This window comes from Eptesicus fuscus, chromosome 14, assembly GCF_027574615.1.
Source record: "Eptesicus fuscus isolate TK198812 chromosome 14, DD_ASM_mEF_20220401, whole genome shotgun sequence".
NCBI lineage: Eukaryota > Metazoa > Chordata > Mammalia > Chiroptera > Vespertilionidae > Eptesicus > Eptesicus fuscus.
Genome location: NC_072486.1, coordinates 62,010,758 through 62,036,514, shown reverse-complemented (window position 1 = coordinate 62,036,514; position 25,757 = coordinate 62,010,758). Strand labels below are relative to the sequence as shown.

Here is a 25,757-nt window from a genome sequence, read left to right as displayed (position 1 = left end):
TAATTAATTGTTTCCTTTATGCAAGAGCATTTTGGGGCTGATAAAGGGGAGTTTAGAGCTCTGTCTCTCCAAGTTAAGCAGGAACGAAGGGCCCAATTTAGTCTTCAAGTAATTAACTTAAATGGCCCGCCTAAATTCTATCTTTTTACAAGTGAGGAATTGGCGACGGTCACCTGAGAATAAATAATTTAGAATCCTTCTTAGAAACCGTATTACGGGTGGGTTTAGAAGTCTGTGGCATTTGGCATTACTGAACACCTCTTCCCTTGTCCAACAAATACATTTAGTGGGTGTGTCCTATGACGCTGCCCTAGGAGCTTGCAATGACCGTAGTGAACAAAGGAGACATAGTTCTTAGTGGACTTCGACTTCAAACAAACACTTTTTTTTTTTCCATAGTTTTGAAATTGTAAGTGCTCCAAAGAAGAAAGGTATAAAAGGAGGACCTAATTTAGTTTGCAGTCTCCTGAGAGTATGGGGTGCTGGAGCTAAAATGGATGAGATAGCCGGAGCTGTTTGGCTCAGTGGATAGAGCGCAGGCCTGTGGACCACTGGTGGTCAGTGAGGTGCGAAAGGTTGGCCACCGCTGGACTGAAGGGTCCCACGTTTGATTCCGGTCAAGGCCACATGCCAGGGTTGCAGGCTTGATCCCCAGTGGGGGGCATGCAGGAGGTAGCTGATCAATGATTCTCTCTCATCTTTGATGTTTCTCTCTCTCTCTCCCTCTCTGAAATCAATAAAAATCTATTTTTTAAAAATGGATGAGATAGTGATTGGAAGGAGTTTGTCTCATATAATAAACTGAAAAAGAAGACTGTTGTGACTGAGCAATGGGCAGATGAAAATGGGACCTCCCCACCCCACCTCTTCAGCTAACTCCCTATGGGCTCCTAACTTCAATTATCTTTCCACCCACCAGGACCTTTAACCTGTTGATCTAACCACCTCCCATTGTACCAAACATCATCAGCTTTCTTATTTCTTCTCTCCTTAGCTAGCTTAAGTTGGTCGGCAAACATTATCATCACTTTGCAAAATCTGAATATGAGCTGAGAATTAGTTAATCCTCCTATATAATAAAAGGGTAATATGCATATTGTCCCCTCCATCGGGAGTTCTGCAGCAGTTCCACCAGGAAGTGGGCTGGTGGAGGGTTTGGGGGGGGGGGAAGGAGGGGCTACGGGCAGTTGGCAGGCTGGCCTCGCCCCAATCAGAGAGGGGGAAATCAGCCAACCTCCCACGTCTCCTCCCCCAAGCTAGCGGGCCAGGCAGATCAGTCCCAATCAGGCTGGCCGACCAGACCCCACCCCTGCACAAATTTGTGCACTGGGCTTCTAGTATTAAGTAATTATTCTTAGATTTTATTGATTTTTTTTAACAGAGAGGAAGGGAGAGGGATAGAGAGTTAGAAACATTGATGAGAGAGAAACATCGATCAGCCGCCTCCTGCATACCTCCTACTGGGGATGTGCCCGCAACCAAGGTACATGCCCTTGACCAGAATCGAACTTGGGACCTTTCAGTCCACAGGCCGACGCTCTATCCACTGAGCCAAACCAGTTAGGGCAATTATTGTTAGTTTTGTTACATGTGATAATGGCATTGTGATTATGGTGGGTTGTTTTTTTTTAAGTCCTTATTTATAAGAGATACATCTTGAGGTATTTATGAGTGAACCAGTCTGGGATTTGCTTTAAAATTCTTTTATTTTTAAATTAAAAAAATTTTTTTAAAGAACTGGCTGCTTTAAAATTCTTGAGGAAAAGAAAATGTGTGGCAGAATAGATGAAAGAAGATTGCAGCCCAGTTGGCTTGGCTCAGTGGTTGAGCATCGACCTGTGAACCAAGAGATCATGATTCAACTCCCAGTCAGGGCACATGCCTGGGTTTGGGCTCAACCCCCTTGTGGGGGGGGGGGTGCAGGAGGCACCCAATCAATGATTCTCTCTCATTGATATTTCTATCTCTCTCTCCCTCTCCCTTCCTCTCTGAAATCAATTTGAAAAAAAGAAGATTGCAAAATGTTTTATTTGTTGGATTTGGGTGACAGGCTCATGAGGGTTCTTTATATTATTCTTTCTACTATTGAGATATTTGACAATATCATAATAAAAAGCAAAATAAGTTCAAAATAATACATTATCTTGAATATCCTCTCGAGTTCCTGGAACCTTTCTTGCTTTATAGTGCTTATTTGGCAAAACCTCAATCACAGTTAAGTTCACGTCTCCTGCATCCAGTCAACTGAATATGAAAGAAAAATGCATGACATGCTAATTTATTTCTATATTCTTGACCTCAATGGGTCCTTAATTCTGCCCAGTAATCATACTACATTTCTCTAGTCCAGTGGTTGCCAACCTTTTGGACCTCACGGACCACCAGTGGTCCACGGACCACCGGATGGTGACCACTCTCTAGTCCACTTCGTCTCCCACTTTCATACCTATTTTATTGTTCTTTCCTTAAACCTTCAACACCTACACCTAGCCATTCTCCCTGTATGCTGAGGGCATTACTTCCTATTTTACTTAAAAAAAAAAAAAAATTAAAGCAGAAGAGAACTTCCACAAACTTCCACCACCACATCTATCCACTAGCACACAGAGTACTGAGAATTTCTGAACTCCCCACACTCCCATGAGAACAACCAGAATTCAGAGCCAGTTTTAAGTTCAGTTGATCAATAACTTACCCGAGTGAACATGCTTTTGCAAGCAAGCCAAGTCAACAACTATCTGTTGTTTCTGAAAATAAGCCAATCAGAAAGACTCACTTCACTAAACATGCTCCTGAGTGCCAGCCAGTGAGCAATAGTTTCACCTAAGTTATCACTTCTACGATGATGTCAACACAATTAGACCCTTGAAAGTTCACCAATCCCTGAATTACCCACTTTCTCAAAATCCAGTATGAGATTAGCCGTCTGGTTCGTCTGCTTGAAGCCATGCCTGACCCACATGGCTATGACTGTCTCTAGTATAAGCAATAAACTCAGCTTTGTCTTTTTATTTCATATATTGAGTGGTTGTCTTATCATTCTCTGATAGTACTTTACCTTCCCTCCTGTTACTATAGATCAGTAGTTCTCAATTGGGCACAGTTTTGCCTCCCAGGGGATATGGGCAGTTCTGGAGACATTCTTGGTTGTTAAACTGGTGTGATGGTAGAGGTCAGTGATGCTGCAAACGATTTTAACACAATCACAGGACAGGCCTCCCTCCCCCAACAAAGAACTATCTCACCCAAACTGTCAAAAGTGTAGGAATTGAGATGCCCTGCTATAGTCTGTGTTCCTCTCTAAGGCCAACCTTACACATTGGACCTAACAATCCCCTCCTGCCTACTCAAGGACATTGCCCACGTTATCCCCTCTACTGAATGTTCCCATCAGCATCAAGATATTATTTCTGCCACCTTAAAAACAGAACAAAAACCTTCTCAGATTTCAGTTCCTTCTTCAGCTACCACTTCATTTATCTGCTCTTTACAGCAAAACTCCTTGAAGGAAACGATGTATTCTCTCTGATTCTAATAGCTCTGTTCCCCACCCCACCCCTCATTTTTTTTTTTTTTTTTTTTGCTCCAGCTACACTGGCCTCCTCACTAACATGGCAGCCATAATCCTGCCTTGGGGCGTTGGCACTCTGCCTAGAAAGGCTCTTCCAGAAACTCACATGGCTCACTCCCTCACATCCTTCAATTCTTTGTGACTTCCTTGCTCTAATGTCACTTCTCAAAGAAATCTATCCTGACCACTTCGTATCAACTTTCAACTTCCCCTCTTCCCACCCAGACACCTGGGATTCTTCTTCCACTTACTGTGCTTTGTTGTTCTCTATAGTGCTTATCTTCTTATATCGCATTATATAATTATCTTATGTGAGTGTCTGTCTCTCCCTGTCCTCTAAATTATTAGAATGTAATTTTTATAATCTTCTCAAAAGTAGGAGCTTTGTCTTTTTGTTCATTGCTGTGTCCCCAGTGTTTATAACAGGGCACTCAATAAATAGTTATCAAATGAATGTATGTAAACCTTCTAAAGGACTTAGACTTTATCCTAAAGCCCAAGACAGCCATTGGAAGACGTTAAGCAGCACCGTAGCATGAATAGTTGTGTATTTTAGGAAAAATCACTCTGAGAACTATGTGAAGAATGGATTGGAGCCAAGGGTGGATGTAGAGTGACCATTAGGAACTTGCTAAAGAAACCCCTGCAGAAAGCGATGATGGCGCAAGACTAGAGTGGAGATAGCTGGAAATGGGAAGGTTCAAGATATATTTTGGAGCCAGAAACAACAGGACTTGGTGAAAGGTTATGCATAGCAGGTGAGAGAATGGATTTCAAGGAGGACTGAACAACCGTGTGTGCATACATACATTATCTATATATATAAAAAGCCAGCGACCATAATGACGGATCGCTATGACACCCACTGTGGCCAGTGAACCAGCTGATCAGGGGGTGGGGCCGGCTGGCCAACGTCACAGCCCCTCCCCCATGCTGGTCTGCCCCCGATCAAACTCTCCCAACCTGATCAAGAGCTGACTGCTGGCCAAGCACCTCCTCCCTTTCCCCCGGCCAGCCCTGCTCCCGAATAGCCTGCCCCACCACGACAGGCCTGCAGCCCCTCCCCCTGTCTGGTCCCACCCCAGATCAGCCCCCCAATCCCATCAGGGGCAGGGCCGCTGGCCAACCACCCATGGCCCTTCCCCCAGGCCGCTGGATCCCAATCAGCACCCCCATCCCATTCAAGGGTAGGGTTGGCAGGCCCACTGGCCACAGCCCCTCCCCATGCTCCATCCCCAATCGGCCCCCCAACCCCAACTGGGGGCGAGGCCCACCGGCCAATCGCCCGAGGCCCCTTCCCCCAGCCGGCCTGGCCCTGATCAGGCCCCGATCGGGGTGGGCTGGCCAGCCAACCTCCCGCCATCTCCTCCTCCTGACAGGCCCAGCCCCAATCCACCCCAATTGGGGCTGGGCGGCCAGACCCCACTCGTGCACGAATTCGTGCACTGGGCCTCTAGTATATTTATAAATTTACATACATATATATGTATATTTGTGTGCATGTTTGTGTGTGACAGACATTTTGTCTCTTTTCTAGAATTCCCCAGTGCCTGGCACATAGATGTTCAGAAGATACCAGTTTTAAGACATGAATCAATAAATACTTCTGAAATTACCAGTTTTCAGAGTTACTTGGCAAATTTGATTTGGAGGAAAGAGATGGCCACTCCTCCCACTTCTAACACTAACCATGTGACTTTGGGGTCAAGTAACCTCTGTTTATGAGATTAAATAGGATAATGTCTATGAAAGTGGTTGGCACATAGTAGGTTTTGGCGGGTGCTAGTTTTTTCCTAAGTGTTTTAGTATAGGTGGTGAAATCAGAGATGCATCCACTCAGGTTCCCTTTCAGGAATGAAGAACTAATTCTCACAGCCACTGGGAATGCCATCAGCAGGAAGCCCTTAGGGGTTGACAAGCAACTGACCACACCAGCCAGGGCCCTCTGGGAGTTTCTTGACTGAAGAGAACCATTTGCCACCCCCACCCTCCCAAAGGCACTCTGCATCCAGAGACTAATCAAGATGGAAATATAAAAGGCCCAGACACCCTGCCCCAAATCAGGACAATGCTGAAGAGCCAGTCAGCTTTCGAGTTTCCAGGGGCCAACCTTGAGACTTCATCACAGTCCAGCTTCTCCCCCTGCCCACTCCTGCTTCCTTCCCTCCTCTCCCTGGTGTTTGATCCCAAGTGCCCTCCCTGCAAACCTCTGGCATGCTAATCTTCCTCTGGGGGTCAGCTTATCCATTTTATTTATCCCAAGGAAGCAGACAGCTCTGCTGAGAGCCCCAACTGCCGGACTGTCTTTATTGTATGTGTGTTTTTTTGATGTGAGAATATACAGAAATTGATGTATGTAAACTTTCATGCTAAGAATGAGTCAAACATACTATGTATGCTAGTATAATTCTTTCATGAAGTAGAAAAAATATGTCAAACAGCTAAGTTTATATTTTTAGTGAAAATTTAATGTCTATAAGACTTGACCCTTGCCCTAGCCAGTGTGGTTCAGTTGGTTGAACATCATCCCATGAACCAGGAGGCCACAGTTCCATTCCCATATGCCTGGGCTGGGGCTTCATCCCCAGTAGGGGGCGTGCAGGGGGCAGCCAATCCATGTTACACTCTCACACAGATGTTTCTCCCTCTCTCCCTTCCTCTCCCTAAAAATCAATAAAATTGAAAACAGACAAAACACCTCGACAGCTGAAGTTTCCTCCATGACCAAAGTTGTCATTCCCACCAAAACCACCTCCACAATCACCTCCAAAGTTTCTGGAACCACTTCAACCTCTTCAGCTGGATGCAGCACTGGCCATCTCTTGCTTCGACAGGGCTTTCCTGACTTCACAGTTGTGGCCATTCACAGTATGGTATTTCTGAATGACAGTCTTGTCTACAGAGTCATGGTCATCAAAGGTTACAAAAGCAAAGCCTCTCTTTTTGCCACTGCCTCGGTCAGTCATGATTTCAATCACTTCTACTTTCCCATACTGTTCAAAATAACCTCTTAGGTGATGTTCTTCGGTGTCTTCTTCAATACCACCAACTACAATCTTTCCCACAGTTAAGTGGGCACCAGGGTTTTGAGAATCTTCTCTTGAGACAGCCCTCTCTGGTTCCACAACTCTCCCACCCCCCTCTTTCCACAGTGGCATCGTGACAAACCCAAAGCCTCTGGAGCACTTGGTTTGGGATCTCTCATCACCACGCCGTCTGTGAGGGTCCCCATTGTTCAACACGGCTCCTCAGACTCCCATCGGCAATTTCAAAGCTCAAACCTCCGATAAAGAGCTTCCGCAGCTGCTCCAGCTCTTTGGGAGACTCTGACTTAGACATGGGGACTGTGGAGGGGAGACTCCAACGATGCTTACAGAGCGGAGTCCACCAGCAGAAAGGCAAACCTAAGAGGTCTTCACTCTTACCGTTTCCACCAAAGGTGACAGAAGAATGGCTGCAGCTTAAAAAAGAATTTAAAAGTCCTGTTAAAAAATAATAACACGTCCAAGATATGGTGTAGAAAAGAAGAAAAGCCACCTGCAGTATGCATTCTGTATAATCCCATTTATGTAACAAACTAAAATAGTATAGCTGCATAGGTCCACATAAGGGTATGTAAATACATAGAAAGAGATCTGGAAGGATAGGCACCCAACTGTCTTTTGGAGTGGAAAGTAGGACCAGGTGGAGAGTGAAGGGGAGATTTTTACTTTTTCTTTTCTTTCTTTTTTTTTTTTTTTTTAAAGAGAGGAAGGGAGAGGAATAGAGAGCTAGAAACATCGATGAGAGAGAAACATCGACCAGCTGCCTCCTGCACACCCCTCACAGGGGATGTGCCCGCAACCAATGCACATGCCCCCAACCGGAATCGAACCTGGGACCCCTCAGTCCGCAGACCGACGCTCTATCCACTGAGCCAAACCGGTTTCGGCTGATTTTTACTTTTTCTATTTATTCCTCTACTTATGGACGATTACATAATACGGACATAGTCATTATTTTAAAAATCAGAATTGAATTTAAAGACATAGTGGTGTAGTTACCCATATGGCTATTGTAATCTTGGGACTATTACAACTTTATATATTATTATATTATTTTACCTCCCCCATCTGAGTAATTAAAAAGCATTTCTTAAGAATCTTCTTTGTATAGTAAATATTACATTGGAATTGTACTTTATGGTTTGCATCTATAACTTACAACTCTACAGGTAGTATATTAATTAGAATGCTATTGGCCTCACGTAACAAAACTAATTTAACTTAAGCAAGAATTTGGTAGAACAGTATTTCTTAAAATTGAGTAATGTTCATTTCACTTTTTAATTTTGTTCATCCTGTTTTAAACAGAAAAAAAGGCTCCTCAATGTCGACAAGTTATTTTTATCAAAATGTTACTTAAATGCATAAATTATTTATAAGCTTATTATGCTTACAGTGCTTATAAAACATAAACTAAAATAAACTTATAAGTTAAATAACTATAAACTCAAAACATCACATTAGTGACATTAATTTACTCTGATGAATGATGTTGCTTTGCTAAACTACAATTACCAATGTTGGAGAAAAGTAGAAAAATGTGTCCCCATTTAGTTTCTCTATTTAATCTGCTTGTGCAATTTAGTTTTAATAATATTAACACATGCAGAGAGTGCCTGTTCATTTAAGCTTGTTACATCAAAAATGCAAAATGATATTAATAATTGTAAGGCTCTGTTTACTTGTTTGGGATAATTGGATGTTATACTTCACAAATGTTTGCCAGAGAGCATTCCTCTAATGCCAATTTAACGAGATGTCACTTGATATTTTCATAAAACTGTCTTGTTCCCTTGTAGTTAAGTTAGTGTTACATAAAGCCACATCAAATGAGTATATAAGCCAATTATTATTGGAATTGGGAACAGGAAAAAATATCTGAACTTCAAGTTCAATATTGCAGATTTTGGAAAAAAAAAGTGTCGAGTTTTAACCCAGAATTTCTATTAGATTATTGGATGAAATAAATAAACAAACGACTCATTCACATAACTTTAAAAATGTGGGACCATTATTCAGTTTTAAAAGATAAACGTCCACTTTTCATTGAACTTGGCACATTAGGACCACTATGAAACTTTATTGAGATTTCCTGCTGTGACATCATACAGCCTTTATTTGATATGAGTACATGTTTACGTGTTATATGGAGCCTTTGTCCTCTTCTCATTAGCCTGCAAAAACTAATGGAATATATTACTGCGTAACATCATGTCATTTTCCTGATGTCAAGTGTAAAAGAAAACTTGTTAAATAACAATAAACTACAGTTGACTTCTGTTTTAATCTTTCAGCTATAAAACACCACTACAAGAGCATTGTTGTTATAATTGATGGTTGTAAGATTACGTGGCTCAGTGCTGGGACAGTACTACATTTAAATCATAGCCTAAACAAGAATATCCATCTTTCGTTATATTGCTCTTAAACATGCATACTGTGACAGGATAGATCTTTAGGCGGCAGGTAGAAGATATTTGGGAGGAGAGTTCTTTTCCCTGAAGCTGCTGTCTATAGCAGGTTCACCCATGGGATCGGGCAGCCTCCAATACAAATCCTCAACCCAATCACTGCTGTGATCTTTGAAAACAAATCTGATCATGTCACCTCTCTGCTTCAACTCTTCAATGGCTCCTCAATCCATTAGGAGTCAACCTAAGCTCCTTGATGAGGCTTACCTTTGCAATGTCATCTCAGAGTTGTTTAATTCCTTCCCTACTCTGGAATGAAATCTTGGTTTTACCCTTGCAAGGCCCAAGTATTTTAAAAAAATGTTTTTATTGATTTTCAGAGAGAGAGGAACGAAGTAGGGGGGGGTGGGGGAAGAGAGAGAGAGAGAGACAGAGTCAGAGAGAGAGAGAGAGAAACATTGATGTGAGAGAAAAACATCAATGGGTTGCCTCCCATACACACCCTGACCCAGGACAGAACTCAAAACCTGGGTATGTGCCCTGACTGGAATTGAACGGGTGACCTTCTGGTGCAAGGGAGACACTCAACCAACTGAGCCACACCAGACAGGGCCAAAGTGTTTTTTCTGAATATCAAAGTCAAAGTCAGGCCTTCAAATCCAGAGTTATACAAAGAAACATGGAAGCTTTGAACTTAATTTATTTTATTTAAGTGGGGGTGTGAGAGGGGCAAAGAATTGCCTTAAAAATTTCCATATCCATTTCTTAGACAAGGTTCAAGAATCTTGATCCTAAGATTCAAGACTTCTGGGATCCTAACCCTTTGCTAAACACATTAGTTGCCTGCTCTAATGCCAATCAAATACTTGCCGGAGAATCATGAGAGGAGAGTTTACATGCTCTCTAGTTCAAGCAGTCCTCCAGAAAAGGGCCTTTTAACTTGAATACCTACAGACAAGGTGTTTCAAGATAATCCTGGTCCCTTTGCACCAATCCCCCGCCTCCCCCTCACACTTTTTAAAAATTATATATTTTTATTGATTTCAGAGAGGAAGGGAGAGGAAGAGAGATAAAACATCAACGATGAGAGGGAATCATTGAGTGGCTGCCCCCTTCATGCCCCCTAATGGGGATTGAGCCCACTACCCTGGCATGGGCCCCTTATTGGAATCAAACCCGGGACCCTTCAGTCCGCAGGCTGACGCTGTAGCCACTGAGCCAAACCAGCTAGGGCCCCACTTTTTTACATTAAAAGACTTTTATATTAAAAGACTTTAGGCTGCCCTGTCTGTGGCCTCCTCTCTGTGTCACTGCTTCACTAATAAACTCCTTTCACTTTAAACTCTAAAAATAAAATAAAAATATTATTTTTTAGAGCAGTTTTAGGTTCACAGCAAAACTGATTGGAAAGTACAGAGTTCCCATCTAGCCAGTCTCCCCCACCATCAATATCCTGCAACAGAGTTGTACCTTTATTACAACAGCTAAACCAACTTTACTACATCATTACTTACCAAAGTTCATAGTTTACATTAGGTATCATTCTTAGGGTTGTACATTCTATGGGTTTGGAAAACATAATGACATATATCCATCTTTATAGTTTCATACAGCATAGTTTCACTGTCCCAAAAATTCCCCATCTTTATTAATTTATTCCTTTCTTCCTTCTCCCAAACTCCTGACAACCACTGATCTTATTACTATCTCTATAGTTTTGCCTTTTCCAGAATGTCATATAGTTGGAATTATATAGTATGTTGCCTTTTCAGAGTGGCTTCTTTCATTTAGTAATCTATATATATAAAAGTAATCTATATATCTAAGCAACTGTCCGAACTTCCGACCGTTTGACCGGTAGCTATGATGCACACTGACCACCCGGGGGCAGACGCTCAATGCACAGGCATGGAAACATGGAACAGACTGATGAATCTCAGAGGGAAGTGGGGAGGGTGGGAAGAGATTAACCAAAGATCTCATATGCATATTAGAGGCCTGATGCATGAGGGGTCCTTCAGCCTGGCCTGTGGGAATTGGGCCAAATCCGTGCACTGGGCCTCCAACATCCCCCGATGGGGTCCTGGATTGCAAGAGGGCACAGGCCAGCCCGAGGGACCCCGTGCACCAGGACTGTAGTATGATTATAAGTTTCCTCCATATTTTTCAATGATTTGATAGCTCATTTCTTTTTAGCATCAAATAATATTCCATTGTATGGATATACCACAGTTTATTTATCTATTCATGTACTGTAGAGCATTTTGCATATTACCCTTTTATTATATAGGATTCATTGGTTGACTCTTATATGTGCTCTAATTTGGGATCGAATCCCCAAAATTGGAATATTGGGATGACGCTCTAACCAGCTGAGCAACCTGGCCAGCGCTAATGTGCCCATTTAAAATGTCAATACACAAAGAAGTGTCTAGTTCACAACAGGTGAGCCCTCATTTTTCTTTTTCTTTTCTTTGGGCAGCCAAACTTAACTTTAGCTGCAATTTATATATTTTACATTTCTATTACATCTATATGTGTAATGCTTATGTGTGTAATGCTTACATGTATAAATGCTTATACTTTTCATAATTAAGTAAACTAAAGACTCATTACTTTGGGCTTCTCCATATCAATGCTAATTTGATCTGGGCTGATGACAAGCAGTTAGTCACATGTGACTCTTCACCAAGGAATTTATATGATCCTGGGTCATATTTAATCTACAACAAACTAACCAACAGTCCAAGAAGTAAACATTGTTAAAGAATTGCTATACATTGATTGCTAACATGGGAATATGACCCTACATTTACATGAAACATTATATTTTTCCATGTATTTTCACATATGCTACTTCATTGACCTCTCACAATAATTCTCAGTTGCGGCTAAAACAGAAGATATTACTCACATTTTGCACTTGATAACACTGGGATCCAGAGGGTTAAACTTGTGATCTCAACCCTGGCTGTAGATAGGAATAGCTCAGGGAACTTTGAAAATATGGCCAATGCCAGTGCTCCAGAGATTCTGATCCAAATGGTCTGGATGGAGCTGAACATCAGTATTTTCCAAAATGTCCTCAGGTTAGTCCAATGTGCAGTGAGAGTTGAAAGCCACTGGGTTACACAGTGCTGAGTTTAAGATGCCAATTTGACAAATAAAACTAGATTTCATAATATAGTAAGTGCTTTTTACCACTCCCCCGATCCTCCACTTCCCCACTACATTAAAAGTTGTAATGATAGTATCTCTGTGGGAAGGGATTCCTGAAATTCATTTAAATCACTGTATGTACTCAACATTTATGAAATATAATTTCCTAGAAATATTCTCAATATAGACTTCTTGCTAATTCCGACTGACTTTTTTTTTTTTTTTTCTGAGTTAGGGTGAACTGAGAGTTCTTACTGCTTGTCACACTATGTTCTTGGGTAAACCCCAGGAGAGTAGAGATGGTTCTGCTGTCTTAAGGCATTATGATTGTCCATTCTTTTTTTTTTTAAATTAAATATGTTTTTATTGACTTTAGAGAGAGAGAGGAAGGGAGAGGGAGAGATAGATGTATGCTTGGTCACCTGCACGCCCCTTACTGGGGATTGAGCCGGAAACCCAGGCATGCGCCCTGACTGGGAATCAACAGGTGACCTTGGTGCATGGGGCAATACTCAACCAACTGAGCCACACTAGTCAGGGCATGATAGTACATTCTTAATTATTTTATTATGCTTTTAAAAAAATAAAGAGATTGTATTATCTATCCTTGACATCATTATCACACCTAATAAATATAACATTGATTTCCTAATATTCTCTAATAACCTTTCCAAATTAAAATATCTTTTATGTTTATTTGTTCAAGAGAACTACATACAATTTGTTGTAAATTCCCTTTAATCTGGAATTGCTTTTTAAAGAACTATCAAAAAAACTTTTTATGAAGGAAAAATTTAAATTATAAAAGAGAGAAAGTAGTGTAATTAAGTTCAAGTACCCATCACCCAGCTATACTAAGCATCAACTCTTGGCCATCCTTGTTTAATCTACATTCTAATTAATATATATATTTAAAATTGATTCCAGAGAGAGGAATGGAGAGAGAGAGAGAAAGAAACATCAACCAGGAGTCTGACCAGGAATCAAACCCACCACTTTTTGATGTATGAAGTGATGCTCCAACCAACTGAGCCACACTAGCCAGTACAATCTACATTCTCATTTTGTCTTCCATGCCCCCTTCCTGGATTATTTTGAAGCAAATCTTAGACACCATAGCATTTTGCCTGTAAATATTTCAGTATGCATGTGCTCTGACTAGGACTTGAACTCTGACCTTCTGGTTTCTTAGGTCAGTGCTCATCCACTGAGCCAAACCAGCCAGGCTGTTTTTCTATTTTATTTTTTATTTAACTGATTCCATTAAAATTGCTATTTATATTAAAATAGCTCTTTTAAAAAGACATATCCACAATACCTAAAAAAAAAGTTAACAATGATTCCTGAATATAATCCAATACCCAATCAAATTTTCCCACTAAAAAAACAGTCGGCTCATTCTAATCAAAAGGCAAACAAGACCAAACACTACATTGATTGATATGTCTCTTAAAACTATTAATCTGTTGATTCTCTTTTCATTGAAATATAATGTTGAAGAAAATAGGCTGTTTGTTTTATAGCTTTCCACATTATATATTTTGGAGGTTACATCCTCAAGATACCATTGAACATATTTTCTGTCCCTTTTATTTCTTGTAAACTGGTAGTTAACACTAATGGTTTGATATTATTCAGATTTTTTTTTTTTTTTTTTTGGTAAGACTCCTTCAAAGACGATTATGTGTACTTCTGTCAGCAGACACATAATGTCTGGTTGTTTCTTTTTGTTATGCTAGGAGCTATTGATTATCATTGCCTAGATCTATTATTTCATGAGGGGTTACCACCATCCCATTTTGTTTTTGTGTTATTTCATTTTGTTTTTCATGATATTGATGAGACTAGGCTAGATATTGTGGAGATTGTCCCCCTGAATTTGATTGTTTCACATGTCATTTAACTTGTTCCTTTTCCCCCTGAAAGTTCCTGTAAGTGGATGTCATAGCTTAAATCTTGATTATATTGAAGTCAATATTGTTGGCATTATTACTTTATAGGCGATATTGTGTACATGCTATTACATTGTGTTAGCAGGTACATATTGTCTGTGTGCACTTATTTTGAAGGTCCCTCTCCAAATCATGTCAATACTCAGCAAAGTGTACTCACATTCTAAGCTAAAAGAATTTGGCTCTAACCTTTTAATAAAGCTTTTAAAATAATGTAATGCTTTAAATTTAGTCAAGAATAAATCTTTCATTTTGTTTCTGAAATTTAACATTGATATAAACATAAAACTATGAGATAATTTTCAGTTGATTGTTAATATAATCTTATTTTTCTAGACTATTTTTCCTTTTTATTTTTTATTTAAAAAATATATTTCTTTATTGATTTCAGAGAGGAAGGGAGAGGGATAGAGAGATAGAAACATCAATGATGAGAGAGAATCATTGATTGGCTGCCTTCTGCACGCCCCCTATTGGGGATCAAGCCCACAACCCGGGCATGTGCCCTTGGCCAGAATCGAACCTGGGACCCTTCAGTCTGCTGGCCAACGCTCTATCCACTGAGCCAAACCAGCTAGGGCTATTTTTTCCTTTTTATTATGAAGACCTTCTAATACATACAAAAGGTAGACAGAACAATATAATGACAATTCTCATGTACTCATCACCCAGCTTCAGCTAATGGTTAATGTTCTTTCATCGAGCTTTCCATCCACTTCTCCTTTCCTATATTATTAAATTAAAAAAAATGAGATATAATTTACATGCCATAGAATTCCCCCTTTCAAGTGTACACCTCAGTGGTTTAAATATATTAACAAAGTTGTACAACCATTACTGTTCAATGATTTTTAGTGTATTCACAGTTATACATCCTTCACAAGTTTCCTTTTAACCTACACATCTCTCCCTCCAAATCATTTTCCTTTGCAATTTATTTGTTGAAGAAACTTGTTTGTTTATCCTGTAGAATTTTAATAACCTGGATTTTGCTGTTTGTATCTCTGTAGCATTTTAAAAAATGTTCCACTGTAGTATTTCCCCCTGTCCTCTGTGTTTTCTATAAATTGGTAGTTAGCTATAGATGTATGATGAGATTAAGATTCAAATTTCTTCCTACAAGACACGTCATTGTCATCTTTATGTTGTAGAGACACAAGTCTCATCTTTCATTTTGTGATGCTAGGATGGTTAATGCTCAATGGGTTGATTTCTGAATTCATTAGGGGTTGCAAAATGGTAACATTCTATCATTCACTTTTTATTTATTACTTGGAATATGTACTTCTATAAAAATAAAATTTACTTTATCTGCTATTTGGTCACTGACTGGTACAGTTTCTTTAGAAAAATAACATTTATTAATTTTGATTTTTATATTTTAGAGCCATAAACTTTTTTTCCAGGTCTACAATATTTTCATAAGCAGTGCGTTATAGTGCTCAATGGGTAAAATACCTGGCAACAGGGACTGAAGTAGAATAATAAGGTGGAATTAGAGGCACAAGAAATTCACACCAAGAGGTATGCATCCTCAGCTCTAGCAGATTTTCTTTTTTCTCAGCATCACATGAGGTTCTCTCATATGAAGCATCACACACACACACACACACACACACACACACACACACACACACACCATCAGGGAGAAAACCTTGAAACGTTTTGTTTCCTTTGCGCAATTTATATGCTTTTCCCTCATCGTTGATAGACATCAGTGAACAATCTGTATTTTCCCACTTTGCACCGCGCCCAGTAAGTTCAAAGACACATTTTTCTGTTTAATTTTGGAACAATAGGAACTTCTGACCGGTACATCTACAATATTCTTCGATCTCGATCTGTTCCTGTCTTTAAGCTGGTTAAAATTTTTTATGAGCAAAAGGTGTTTGATTGAACAAAAACGTTTACATAGCCATCAGTCAGCTATGAAAGTTCCTTTTTCTTGGCACTCTATTCTCTGCTGGGTGTTATTTTATTTTATTTTTTATTTTTTTAAATTTCTTTATTGATTAAGATATCACATATTTGTCCTCGTCCCCCCATTTCCATCCCTCCCCCCTCCCAACTGCTGGGTGTTATTTTAAAAAATCTTTACTAACGTAATGATCCAGAGCTGGTTTCTCATTGGGGAGAAGGGAGGGGCGTCTTAATTCGTGTTACTATAATTACTGGTGAGCTTGAACATTTTCCCATGTTTGTTAACCAGGTTTAAAATTGTTTGCTTGGGACGTGGCTTATATTGAATTAGGGAGTTGTCAGTCCACTGAAAGACAAGAGAAATGGAACCCGGGAATACCTCCTGACGTTTAAGTTTTGCCTCCGCCCCTGGGTTTTCCTCTCCAAAAGAGCCCTTTTTGTGTGTCTTAGGTCAGGGAAAGGGATCTCCGTCGGTAAAGCTGGAGGAATACTACGGTCTCCACCTGTGCGTATATGTGCACATGCTACTCCCTCTTCATCGGGAAGAGCTGCCGAGCCCTGCACACCCCTGACCAGCGGTCGCCCGCTCTCTCCGCAGGCGTGGCCTCGCTCACTCGGCCTTCGATTGGCCCGCCTGCCTCCGCAGGAGTCGCCGCGGATTGGCTTCCGCGGTGGATGCGAGCGGGGAGCGGCTGCTTCTGCCTTACTCAGACCCCACTTTTTTTTTAACCATAGCTATGGTTACCACGTCTCTCCCCGCCTCCCTCCACCTGCCAAGAAGACGGCCGGCCATTGGCTGCCTGTCACGAAGTCGGCCAGTCATTGGTCCCTGGTGAAACCGGGCGCTCCCCCTTCCCTGTCTCCTGGGTCTCTAGAGGAGCCCTGCAAGGAGGCTCGGCTAGTGCTGCCGGGCCAAGGGCTGCCGGGACCGGGCTGCGGCAATCGCTAGCGGGTCATGTCGGCCGCCCAGGGCTGGGACAGGAACCGCAGGAGGGGAGGAGGCGCCGCGGGCAATGGTGGCGGCGGCGGAGGTAGCGGGGCCGGCGGGGGCAGTGGGGGCAGCGGGGGTCGGGGGACTGGCCAGCTCAACCGCTTCGTGCAACTCTCCGGACGGCCGCACCTGCCAGGTGAGTCGTGGGACGGGGTCCCGTGGTCCTGACCGCTTGCGGGCGCGGCGGGCCGGTGACGGCTACCCTTGCTTTTCTCCCTGGCTTTCTTTCCCTTGAGAGGAGGAAAGGCAGGCCCCGCACATCTCAGAGGGACCGGGGCTTCGAGAAAAGGAAAGGTGTCTCTGAGGTCAGGGAGGGACAGGAACACACGGGGCGGGGGGGCTGTGTTTGCTCTGTTCAGAAGCTTTGTGCTGAGAGTTGTGTTTTCTTTTCAAAGGAGAGCCCGCTGTCTCACTGACACTCCCCAGTGGTTCGCTCACTCGGTTCCTAGTCTCGTCCTTTCCCGCAGTTTGATCTTGTAAAAGAAAGACATTGGCTCCTAGCTGTGGAAATTATGATTTCAGGGGGTGCTGAATTGAGGAGAGAAGAGGGAAGAGCATTCCAAAGAGTGATTTTGGAAAAGCCGTCTCGAGTGTGTAAAAAAAAAGTTAGGCATTCTGAACCAAGAAAGGAGGATTAGGCGTGGACGGGTTGTTGGGAGGTGGGTGGGAAACAGAACCAAGAGAATTAGGGAAAACTAGTTACATTATTCATATTAGAGAATGTCCAGAGACAGAATGGATGGTGTGACTGGATTTTAAGGGAAGAAAACGAAGATCAAGAATATACTGCCAAAATTACGCCGTGTCTACTCTATAAAAACAGCTGGCTAAGAATTGGAAAAATGTACCCAAATATGATTGTTTCACGTTTTGGCCCACAATTCCATATCCTTCGGTTCAGATGTCTTAAAAAACAAAGACAAATCAAATTGATATGTGTGTACAGGCCATTGTAAAACTATACATTTATAAGTAAATAATCAGTGTAGTAGAAGGAAGGCAGGGAAGTAAATACCACACAGAAGGTCAAACATTAATTGGGCAACCTTCTTTTACCATGAAGAGAACTATCAGGATGATGTGTTAATCATGCACCATGTTTTTTGTGTGAATAATGTTGAAGTTGATTTTATCAGTGATATATTTAGCCGATGAATTTTGAGAACATGGTGGTTTTTGCATTGTGTTTATTATCGTGCCTTGTACTTTTAAGTAGTAAAAAATTGTTAGTTGGATTAATTTGAAGACAACAAAGGGAATTTTGCACATTCAATGAGACAATTGCTTATGTCTGTGATACAGTTATTGATGTGTGGTAGAAATACATGTTAGCCCATTTTTAATGCGCCATTGATATTAACATTAAAGTACTATTAAATAGTCAAATGTATAATGCACCAGGAGTTGGTTTTGAGTTGATAGTATCAGATTGGGTATTTTACAATCACAAAAATGGTATTTGATCTTTAACATGAAAAAGAAAATAGGAGTCTTTTTTTCCTCACCCCAAGTTAGAAACTTACATTTTTGTGTATTGACAGATTAGAAGATAAATCTCTTACCAAAACCTATCACCAGCTTTCCCTTTACTACTGAAATCTTTAGGTCTTTGATCTTAGATTAATTATACCCTGGGCTTCATAGAGGTATTTCCGGGCTTCAAGAACCTGGTTGATGCACTCCCTCAATGCTACCACTAGGTGGCAGTGGAAGCCATGATTTCTGATTAGGGGCCTCAGTGTGGAGCTATTATTTTTGTATTCCCTTAGCACGAAAGGCCAAGAACGGCTTTTTGTCCAGAGGTAAAGATAAACGTGTTTAAACCGTGAGAATTCATGCCTTGGGGTCATCAGCCTCTTTCTTTTTCTAATTCTTTCTTCCCCAAGTAGGCAGCCTCTGTCTTTTCTTTATTCTCAGAATTGGAAACATCTGATACCGCAATACATACTTTGAAATTCTTTCACACCAAGGCTTTCTTTTCCTAAGTATTGCATTTAAGCTTACCCTACCCCTTATTTTGAGATGTTTAAAAAGATTTTAGGTGATGGGGAGGGATAGAAATGTCTAGGCCTGTTTTATGGCTGACCCTGGAGGTAAAAAATCAACAAATATAAATAGATATTTAAGTTTTTGCAGCTAATATTCTCTTTCCTTTGAATCTAATCCCATTTTCCATTTTTCATCCTTTTCTACAAAGATTTCCAGATTCTGAGCACCCAGGTCCCTTTCTTACATTTTGTGCATCTCCCCTCTATCTATCTCTCATCGAAACAAAACAGAACAATCTGGTCTTCCTGGAGCATTCTCTCTTTCAGTGATAGCACCCTGACCCATGTTGTTATGCAAATTTAAAATTTGGGCATCCTCTTTAACATTTTCTCTTCCCTTGCATTTTGGGTATAATCAATCACAAAGTCCTATTTATTTTATTTCTGCTCCAACTCCAGTCCATGCTGCTGTCATCTATCACGTAGGTCTCCTGCAGTAGCTTTCTAAGCAGTCTTCTGATTCTACTCTTGCCCGCAATTCGTAAGCATGCTTATCTTCTGCAAGCACAAATCTGTTCCCATCGCTGTTTACATCCCTTTACTAGCTTTTCATTGCTTTTAGGATAAGGCAGAAATCCTTAATATGGCCTAAAAGGCACTACACAGTTTGTGGTTAACTCTCTAGGTAATTCTATATCATATGGTCTTGCCCTTTGATCTTTTCCCACCTAATTAGACATATCATGCTCCCTTCTGCCATGGAGCCATTGCACCTGCTATCCCATCATTCAGGAACCCTCTTGCTCACCATTTTTTCTCTCTCTCTCTTTTTTTACTTTTCTTCCATTGGATCTCAGCTTGATCACACTGTTTTTTTCAGGGAAGTCTTCTCAGACCTCTGATTTATTCTTTTCTCCTTATACACACGCATAGCACCATGTGGTTACCTGGGTATATTTTCCATTTGTGTGTGATTCCCTGATACGCATGAATTGATACTCTTCACACACACACGCACACACACACATACACACACACACACACACACACACACACACACACACACGGTGTCCCAAAAATGTATACACACTTTGGATGCCATTATTAATTCCAATGGGTTAAATCTGAAAACAAAGAAACATCAGTTGAGCTATCAGCTGTTAAAATGTGTATACATTTTTGGGGAACACACCTGTATATGTACCCACTTCAAGTAATATATGTATATACATATAACTACTTATATACATGTATATTCTTAAATTCTAAATTAATACATTGGCATTATATGTAAGCAATTAATTTCTTGTGAATTAAATTTAATTGATGTGGTTCATTCCTCTAGAGCAGGGGTGGGGAACCTTTTTTCTGCCAAGGGCCATTTGATATTTATAACATCATTCGAGGGCCATACAAAATTATCAACTTAAAAATGAGCCTGCGGTCAAACATTTAATTAACTCACCCCTAATGCCTTGGCAGGGCCAGGCCAAAGGATTTTGAGGGCCTTCTATGACCCTTGAGCCAGACATTCCCCACCCCTGCCCTATAAGCTCCACTGACTCTGGACAATTGGGTAAAAATCAAGTTCTTAAACATGAAAATAGTGGACTGGACTCTCCATAGTGACAGTACAAATGATATTTTGTGAAACCTTGTTTGAGCAGCCTCTTCTTTTTGCTGTCTCCTGAAATAGAGTAGTGACTGTTTGCCCCTAGGCCAAGAAATTTCATAGCTTCTTGGTCCTGGATTTTGACTAACTCATAATTTCCATACACACAAAGAATAGGGAACAGGGCTTTTTGTAGAGGAGGTATGCAGTGGTAGAGCTCAGGAGTAAGGAAATGTTGGGGATAATGGAACCCAAGTTAAGATTAATTGTGAGTTTTATTAAATACCATGTACAGTATTAGCCAGGAAAACAGTTAAAACATTATTGCTAATGTAGGAATTAGAAAAGGGATAAAAAAAGGAGGAGGGTAAAAATAATACTGAAATCTTAAGGTTTTAAAATGTGATATATGTTTGTGATATAAAATCCAAATGATACAAAAGAGCATGTGTTAAAAGGCAAGTTTTCCTTCTACTTTTGATTTCAGTTAATTGGCTTCCTTCCCAGAAGCAACCAGTGATAAATTTTTTGTGTATCCTTGCCAGAGAGATGTGGGGTTGGGAGGAGGGGAGGAAGGAGGGTAGCATTTCTTTGTTTGGCTGGGCATTTAAAATGTGTACAGTTGTGCTAATGCAAATGATGATACAATGAATATTGTGCATATATAACTTTGTACATTGAGTGAGTCTGTCTTTAGGATATATTCCTAGAAGTTCAATTGCAGGTCAAAGGATATGTACTATTTACATTTTTTCCCCTATTTTTGTTGTTGTTGTTTGTACTATTTAAATTTTGATAGATTTTGTCAAATTGCCCTCCACAGAGGTTGTACCAGTTTATGTTCCACTATTGGTGTTGGAATATTGACTTCCCATACCCTTGGTATCAGAGTAGGTTATCAAAATTTTTTAAATTGCCAATGTAATAGGTATGTTTTTTTCATCTTTTCAATAGGTATAAGAACCTTATTTCTTTCCTTTATAGCATTTGCTTGTATTTTTTATTCATCTGGATATGTATTTTTTTGTTAATTTTTCTATTGGCATGTTTATGGGAACTCTGTTCTTAGGACATTTTTTTGGGGTCTTTGCTATATGTTGCAGACATTTTTCACAGTTTGTCACTTGGCTTTTGACTTTGTTTAATAGTGTATGACTTTAAAAGAAATGAAAACATTTTTATAGTTGTAATTATCAGTCTCTTGGATTTTAAGTTTTGTGTCATAAGATAGGGTCTTCCCTATTTCAACATTATTTCTAACTAAAATTAAAATTCTCGTTTTCCCCCCTGATACTTTTATAATTTTATTTTTAAGTTAAATATACTTATCCATACAAAATATAAGTTATGTAAAGTATAGAGAGGTGTATAGGAATCCAACTTTATTTTTCTTCCAGGTGACTACCCACTTATCACAGTACTGAAATATTGTCTATAGGTGTACTTAGTTCCTACATATAATTTTGGTTTCTATTGGACTTTTATTGTTTCAATAGAGGCCCGATGCACGAAGATTCGTGCAAGAATGGGCCTTCCTTCCCCTGGCTGCCGGCACCGCCATTGCTCTGGCCGGAGCCACCTTTCTTCCTTCCCATGCTGCCCAGAGGCCCAGAGCTGCTGGGACGGTGAGGAACGCCTGCGTCGTTGCCATAGTGACGACGCAAGCGTCCTGCCCCACCCCTGGCCGCTCTGCGCCTGCGTATGCAAATTAACCTTCCACCTTTGTTGGGTTGATTTGCATACTCACTCCTGATTGGCTGGTGGGTGTCGCAAAGATACGGTCAATTTTCATATTTCTCTTTTATTAGTGTAGATTGGTTAGTTTACCTATTTATACCTAATGACTTCATTCTTTGATTATAGTCCTCGCTCATTCTACTTCCAGGGATATTCTTGTTTGTTTATTTTTCCATAAAACTTAAAAATTAGTTTATCAAGCTACCCTACCCTGTTAGTATTTTTATTGGTACTGCATTATATTTATAGATTTATTTAGATATAATTGACATCTACTTGAGGTTCAATCTTCTGTTCAAGAACAGGGTATATATTCATTTTTTAAATGTTCAAGTTTTCTTTTGCATCCCTCAAGATTTAAATTTTTTTCATATGGACGTTTCACATTTCTTATTTTGTTTATTCCTTGGTATTTTCCCTCTTTTTTTTTGTTTTGTTGCTATTGTAAATGGAGTTTCTACTTCTATTATGTCTTTTATCTTGTTTGAATATGGGAATGCTATTAATTTCTGAGTATTAATTTGTACATAGACACCTTTGGAATTATAATACTTTCTGTAAATAGTAACAAAAAGATATTTGTTTCCCTGACCAGTATGGCTCATTTGGTTGGGTGTCCTCCTATGCATGAAGAGGTTGCCAATTTATTTATTTATTTATTTAAATATGTTTTATTGATTTTTAGAGAGAGTGTAGGGAGAGGGATTGAGAGATAGAAACATCGATGAGAGAGGAACAGCATCAATCAGCTGCCTCCTGCATGCCCCTACTGGGGATTGTGCCCACAACCTGGGAATGTGCCCCAACCAGGAATCGAACAAGTGACCTCTTGGTTCCTGGGTCGACATTAAAAAAGTGAACCCCACCAGCTGGCCTGAGATGTTGCCAATTTAATTCTGGGTCAGGGCACATGATCCCTGGTAGGAGGGGGCATGCAGGGTTGGCCAGTAGATGTTTTGCTCCCACATAGATGTTTCTTTCTCCCCTCCCTCTCCCTTCCTCTCTTTCTAAAAATCAATTTTTAAAAAATCTTTAAGAAAAAATAAGAGAGTTCTTTTTTTGGGGTTTTATAGTTAAATAATTATAAAATTATCAAATAAAGATATTTTATCTCCTCCTAAACAATTTTAATACTTATTTCTTTTATCAAATTGATTTGTCTAGTACTTCCCAAAAATATTAAACAATAAGATAGTAGTGGATCTTTGTCATATTCTTGACTTTAATGGCATATTGTTAGTGTTTTCCTATTAAGCTTTGACCTGACTTTAGATTAAAGTATACATATTTATCATGTGAAAGTAGTCAGCTGTTACCATTTTATTAAGATTTTTTAATATGGAAGTAAATTTTGTCAAAGGCCTTTTCTGCCCCTATGACAACTAAGGTAATTTTTCTCATTTGATCTACTATTGTAGTGAATTGTACTAATAGATTTACTATTACTGAACCATCCTTGTATTCCTTAATCCATTCACTCTGTCATTCTGTATTATCTATATAATAAAAGAATAATATGCAAATTGACTGTCACTCCAACACACAAGATGGCTGCCCCCATGTGGTCAAAGATGACTGTCCCCATGTGGACACAAGATGGCCACCACAAGATGGCCAGCAGGGGAGAGCAGTTGGGAGGGACCAGGCCTGCAAGGGAGGGCAGTTGTGGGCACTCAGGCCAGCAGGGGAGGGCAGTTGGGAGGGACCAGGCCTGCAAGGGAGGGAAGTTGGGGGTGATCAAGCCTGCAGGGGAGGGCAGTTAGGGGTGACCAGGCTGGCAGAGGAGGGAAGTTGGGGGTGACCGGGCCTGCAGGGAAGGGCAGTTGGGGGGGACCCAGGCCTGCAGAGGAGAGCAGTTGGGGGAAACCAGGCCTGCAGGGGAGGGCAATTAGGGGCAAACAGGCTGGCAGGGGAGCAGTTAGGCATCAATCAGGCTGGGAGGGGAGTGGTTAGGGGGTGATCAGGCTGACAGGCAGAAGCGGTTAGGGGCAATCAGGAAGGCAGGCAGGCGAGCAGTTGGGAGCCAGCAGTCCCGGTAGGATCGGGCCTAAACGGGCATTCGGACATCCCTTGAGGGGTCCCAGATTGGAGAGGGTGCAAGCTGGGCTGAGGGACACCCCCTGCCCCCCATGCACGAATTTCGTGCACCGGGCCTCTAGTATAATATATGACTCCATTCATACGATAAATAGGGAAATCTATAGAGACAAAATATAGATTAGTGGTTGCTTAAGGCTGGGGAGGGGGGTAGGTGGGAGGGTGGGCAGGAGGATAAGGGAGTGACAGCTAAAAGATATGGGGTTTCTTTCTGAAGTGATGAAAATGTTTTAAAATTACACATATCTGCCCTAGCTGGCTTGGCTCAATGGATAGAGCATTGGTCTGCAGACTGAAGGGTCCCAGGTTCAATTCCGGTCAAGGGCATATGCCTGGATTGTTGGCTCAATCCCCAGTGGGGTGTTGTTCAAGAGGCAGCCAATCAATGATTCTCTCTCATCATTGATGTTTCTATCTTTCTTTCCCTCTCCCTTTCTCTCTGAAATAAATAAAAACATATTGAAAAAATAAATAAAATAAAATTGCACATATCTGAATATATTAAAAACCAGTGAATTGTACACTTTAAGTGGTAAGTTGGATGGTATGTGAATTATCCATACTAATAAAATAGTAAGATGCAAATTGACCGTACCTTCACAGCGCCCACCAGCCAATTAGGAGTGAGTATGCAAATTAACCCAACAAAGATGATGGGTTAATTTGCATATTCAGGTGTTGAGCAGCTGAGAGCAGGGCAGGATGCTTGCATCATCGCTGTGGCGTTGATGCTGGCATTCTGCCCCGCCCGCAGCCGCTCCGGGCCTCTGGGCAGTGTGGGTAGGCAGGAAGACGGCTCTGGGCCGGAGCGAAAAGACGGCTCTGGCCGGAGCGAAGGCAGTGCTGACAGCAAGGGGAAGGAAAGTCCATTTTTGCATGAATATTCATGCATCGGGCCTCTAGTATCTCTATAAATCTATTAAAAATATAAATGGAAATGTTCAGAAAAAGTTTAAAAGGATTAACCACTCTTGTGCTATAGAAAACAAATAAAAATGGAATTACAAACCATTTATAAAATAACTACAACTATAACTCACAGAACACAACTACAGTACCATACAAAAGAAATCTTGTAATTTAAACACTTGGAAAGAATGAAAAGAACACTAAGCATCCATCATAAGAAGAGAGAAAAACAATCACAAAACAAAAAATAAAGGAAGGATTTAAAACAATGAAAGGAAAAATTAATAAATAAAAAGAACTAATTTTAAAAATCCAAGAGCTGGTTCTAAACAAGAAAAAGGGGCAAGGCCTCACATGTACAAAATA

The 25,757-nt window shown here is 40.7% G+C and overlaps 1 protein-coding gene and 1 pseudogene across 2 annotated transcripts in view; one reads left to right on the top strand and one right to left on the bottom strand.

Annotated features, from left to right (window-relative positions):
* Positions 1-5,969: 5,969 nt before the first annotated feature.
* Positions 5,970-6,910, bottom strand: LOC103297356 (heterogeneous nuclear ribonucleoprotein A1-like; annotated as a pseudogene).
* Positions 6,911-16,893: 9,983 nt separating this feature from the next.
* Positions 16,894-25,757, top strand: part of KLHDC10 (kelch domain containing 10) — a 55,430-nt gene continuing 46,566 nt past the window's right edge. Inside the window, exon 1 of one of the 2 annotated variants that reach the window (XM_028129022.2) lies at positions 16,894-17,088. In XM_028129022.2, coding sequence (XP_027984823.1) covers positions 17,013-17,088 — 76 coding nt within the window. In that variant the 5' untranslated portion in view covers positions 16,894-17,012. Of the gene's footprint in view, positions 17,185-25,757 lie in introns of both variants that reach the window. The other variant, XM_008154016.3, reaches the window with a different exon arrangement.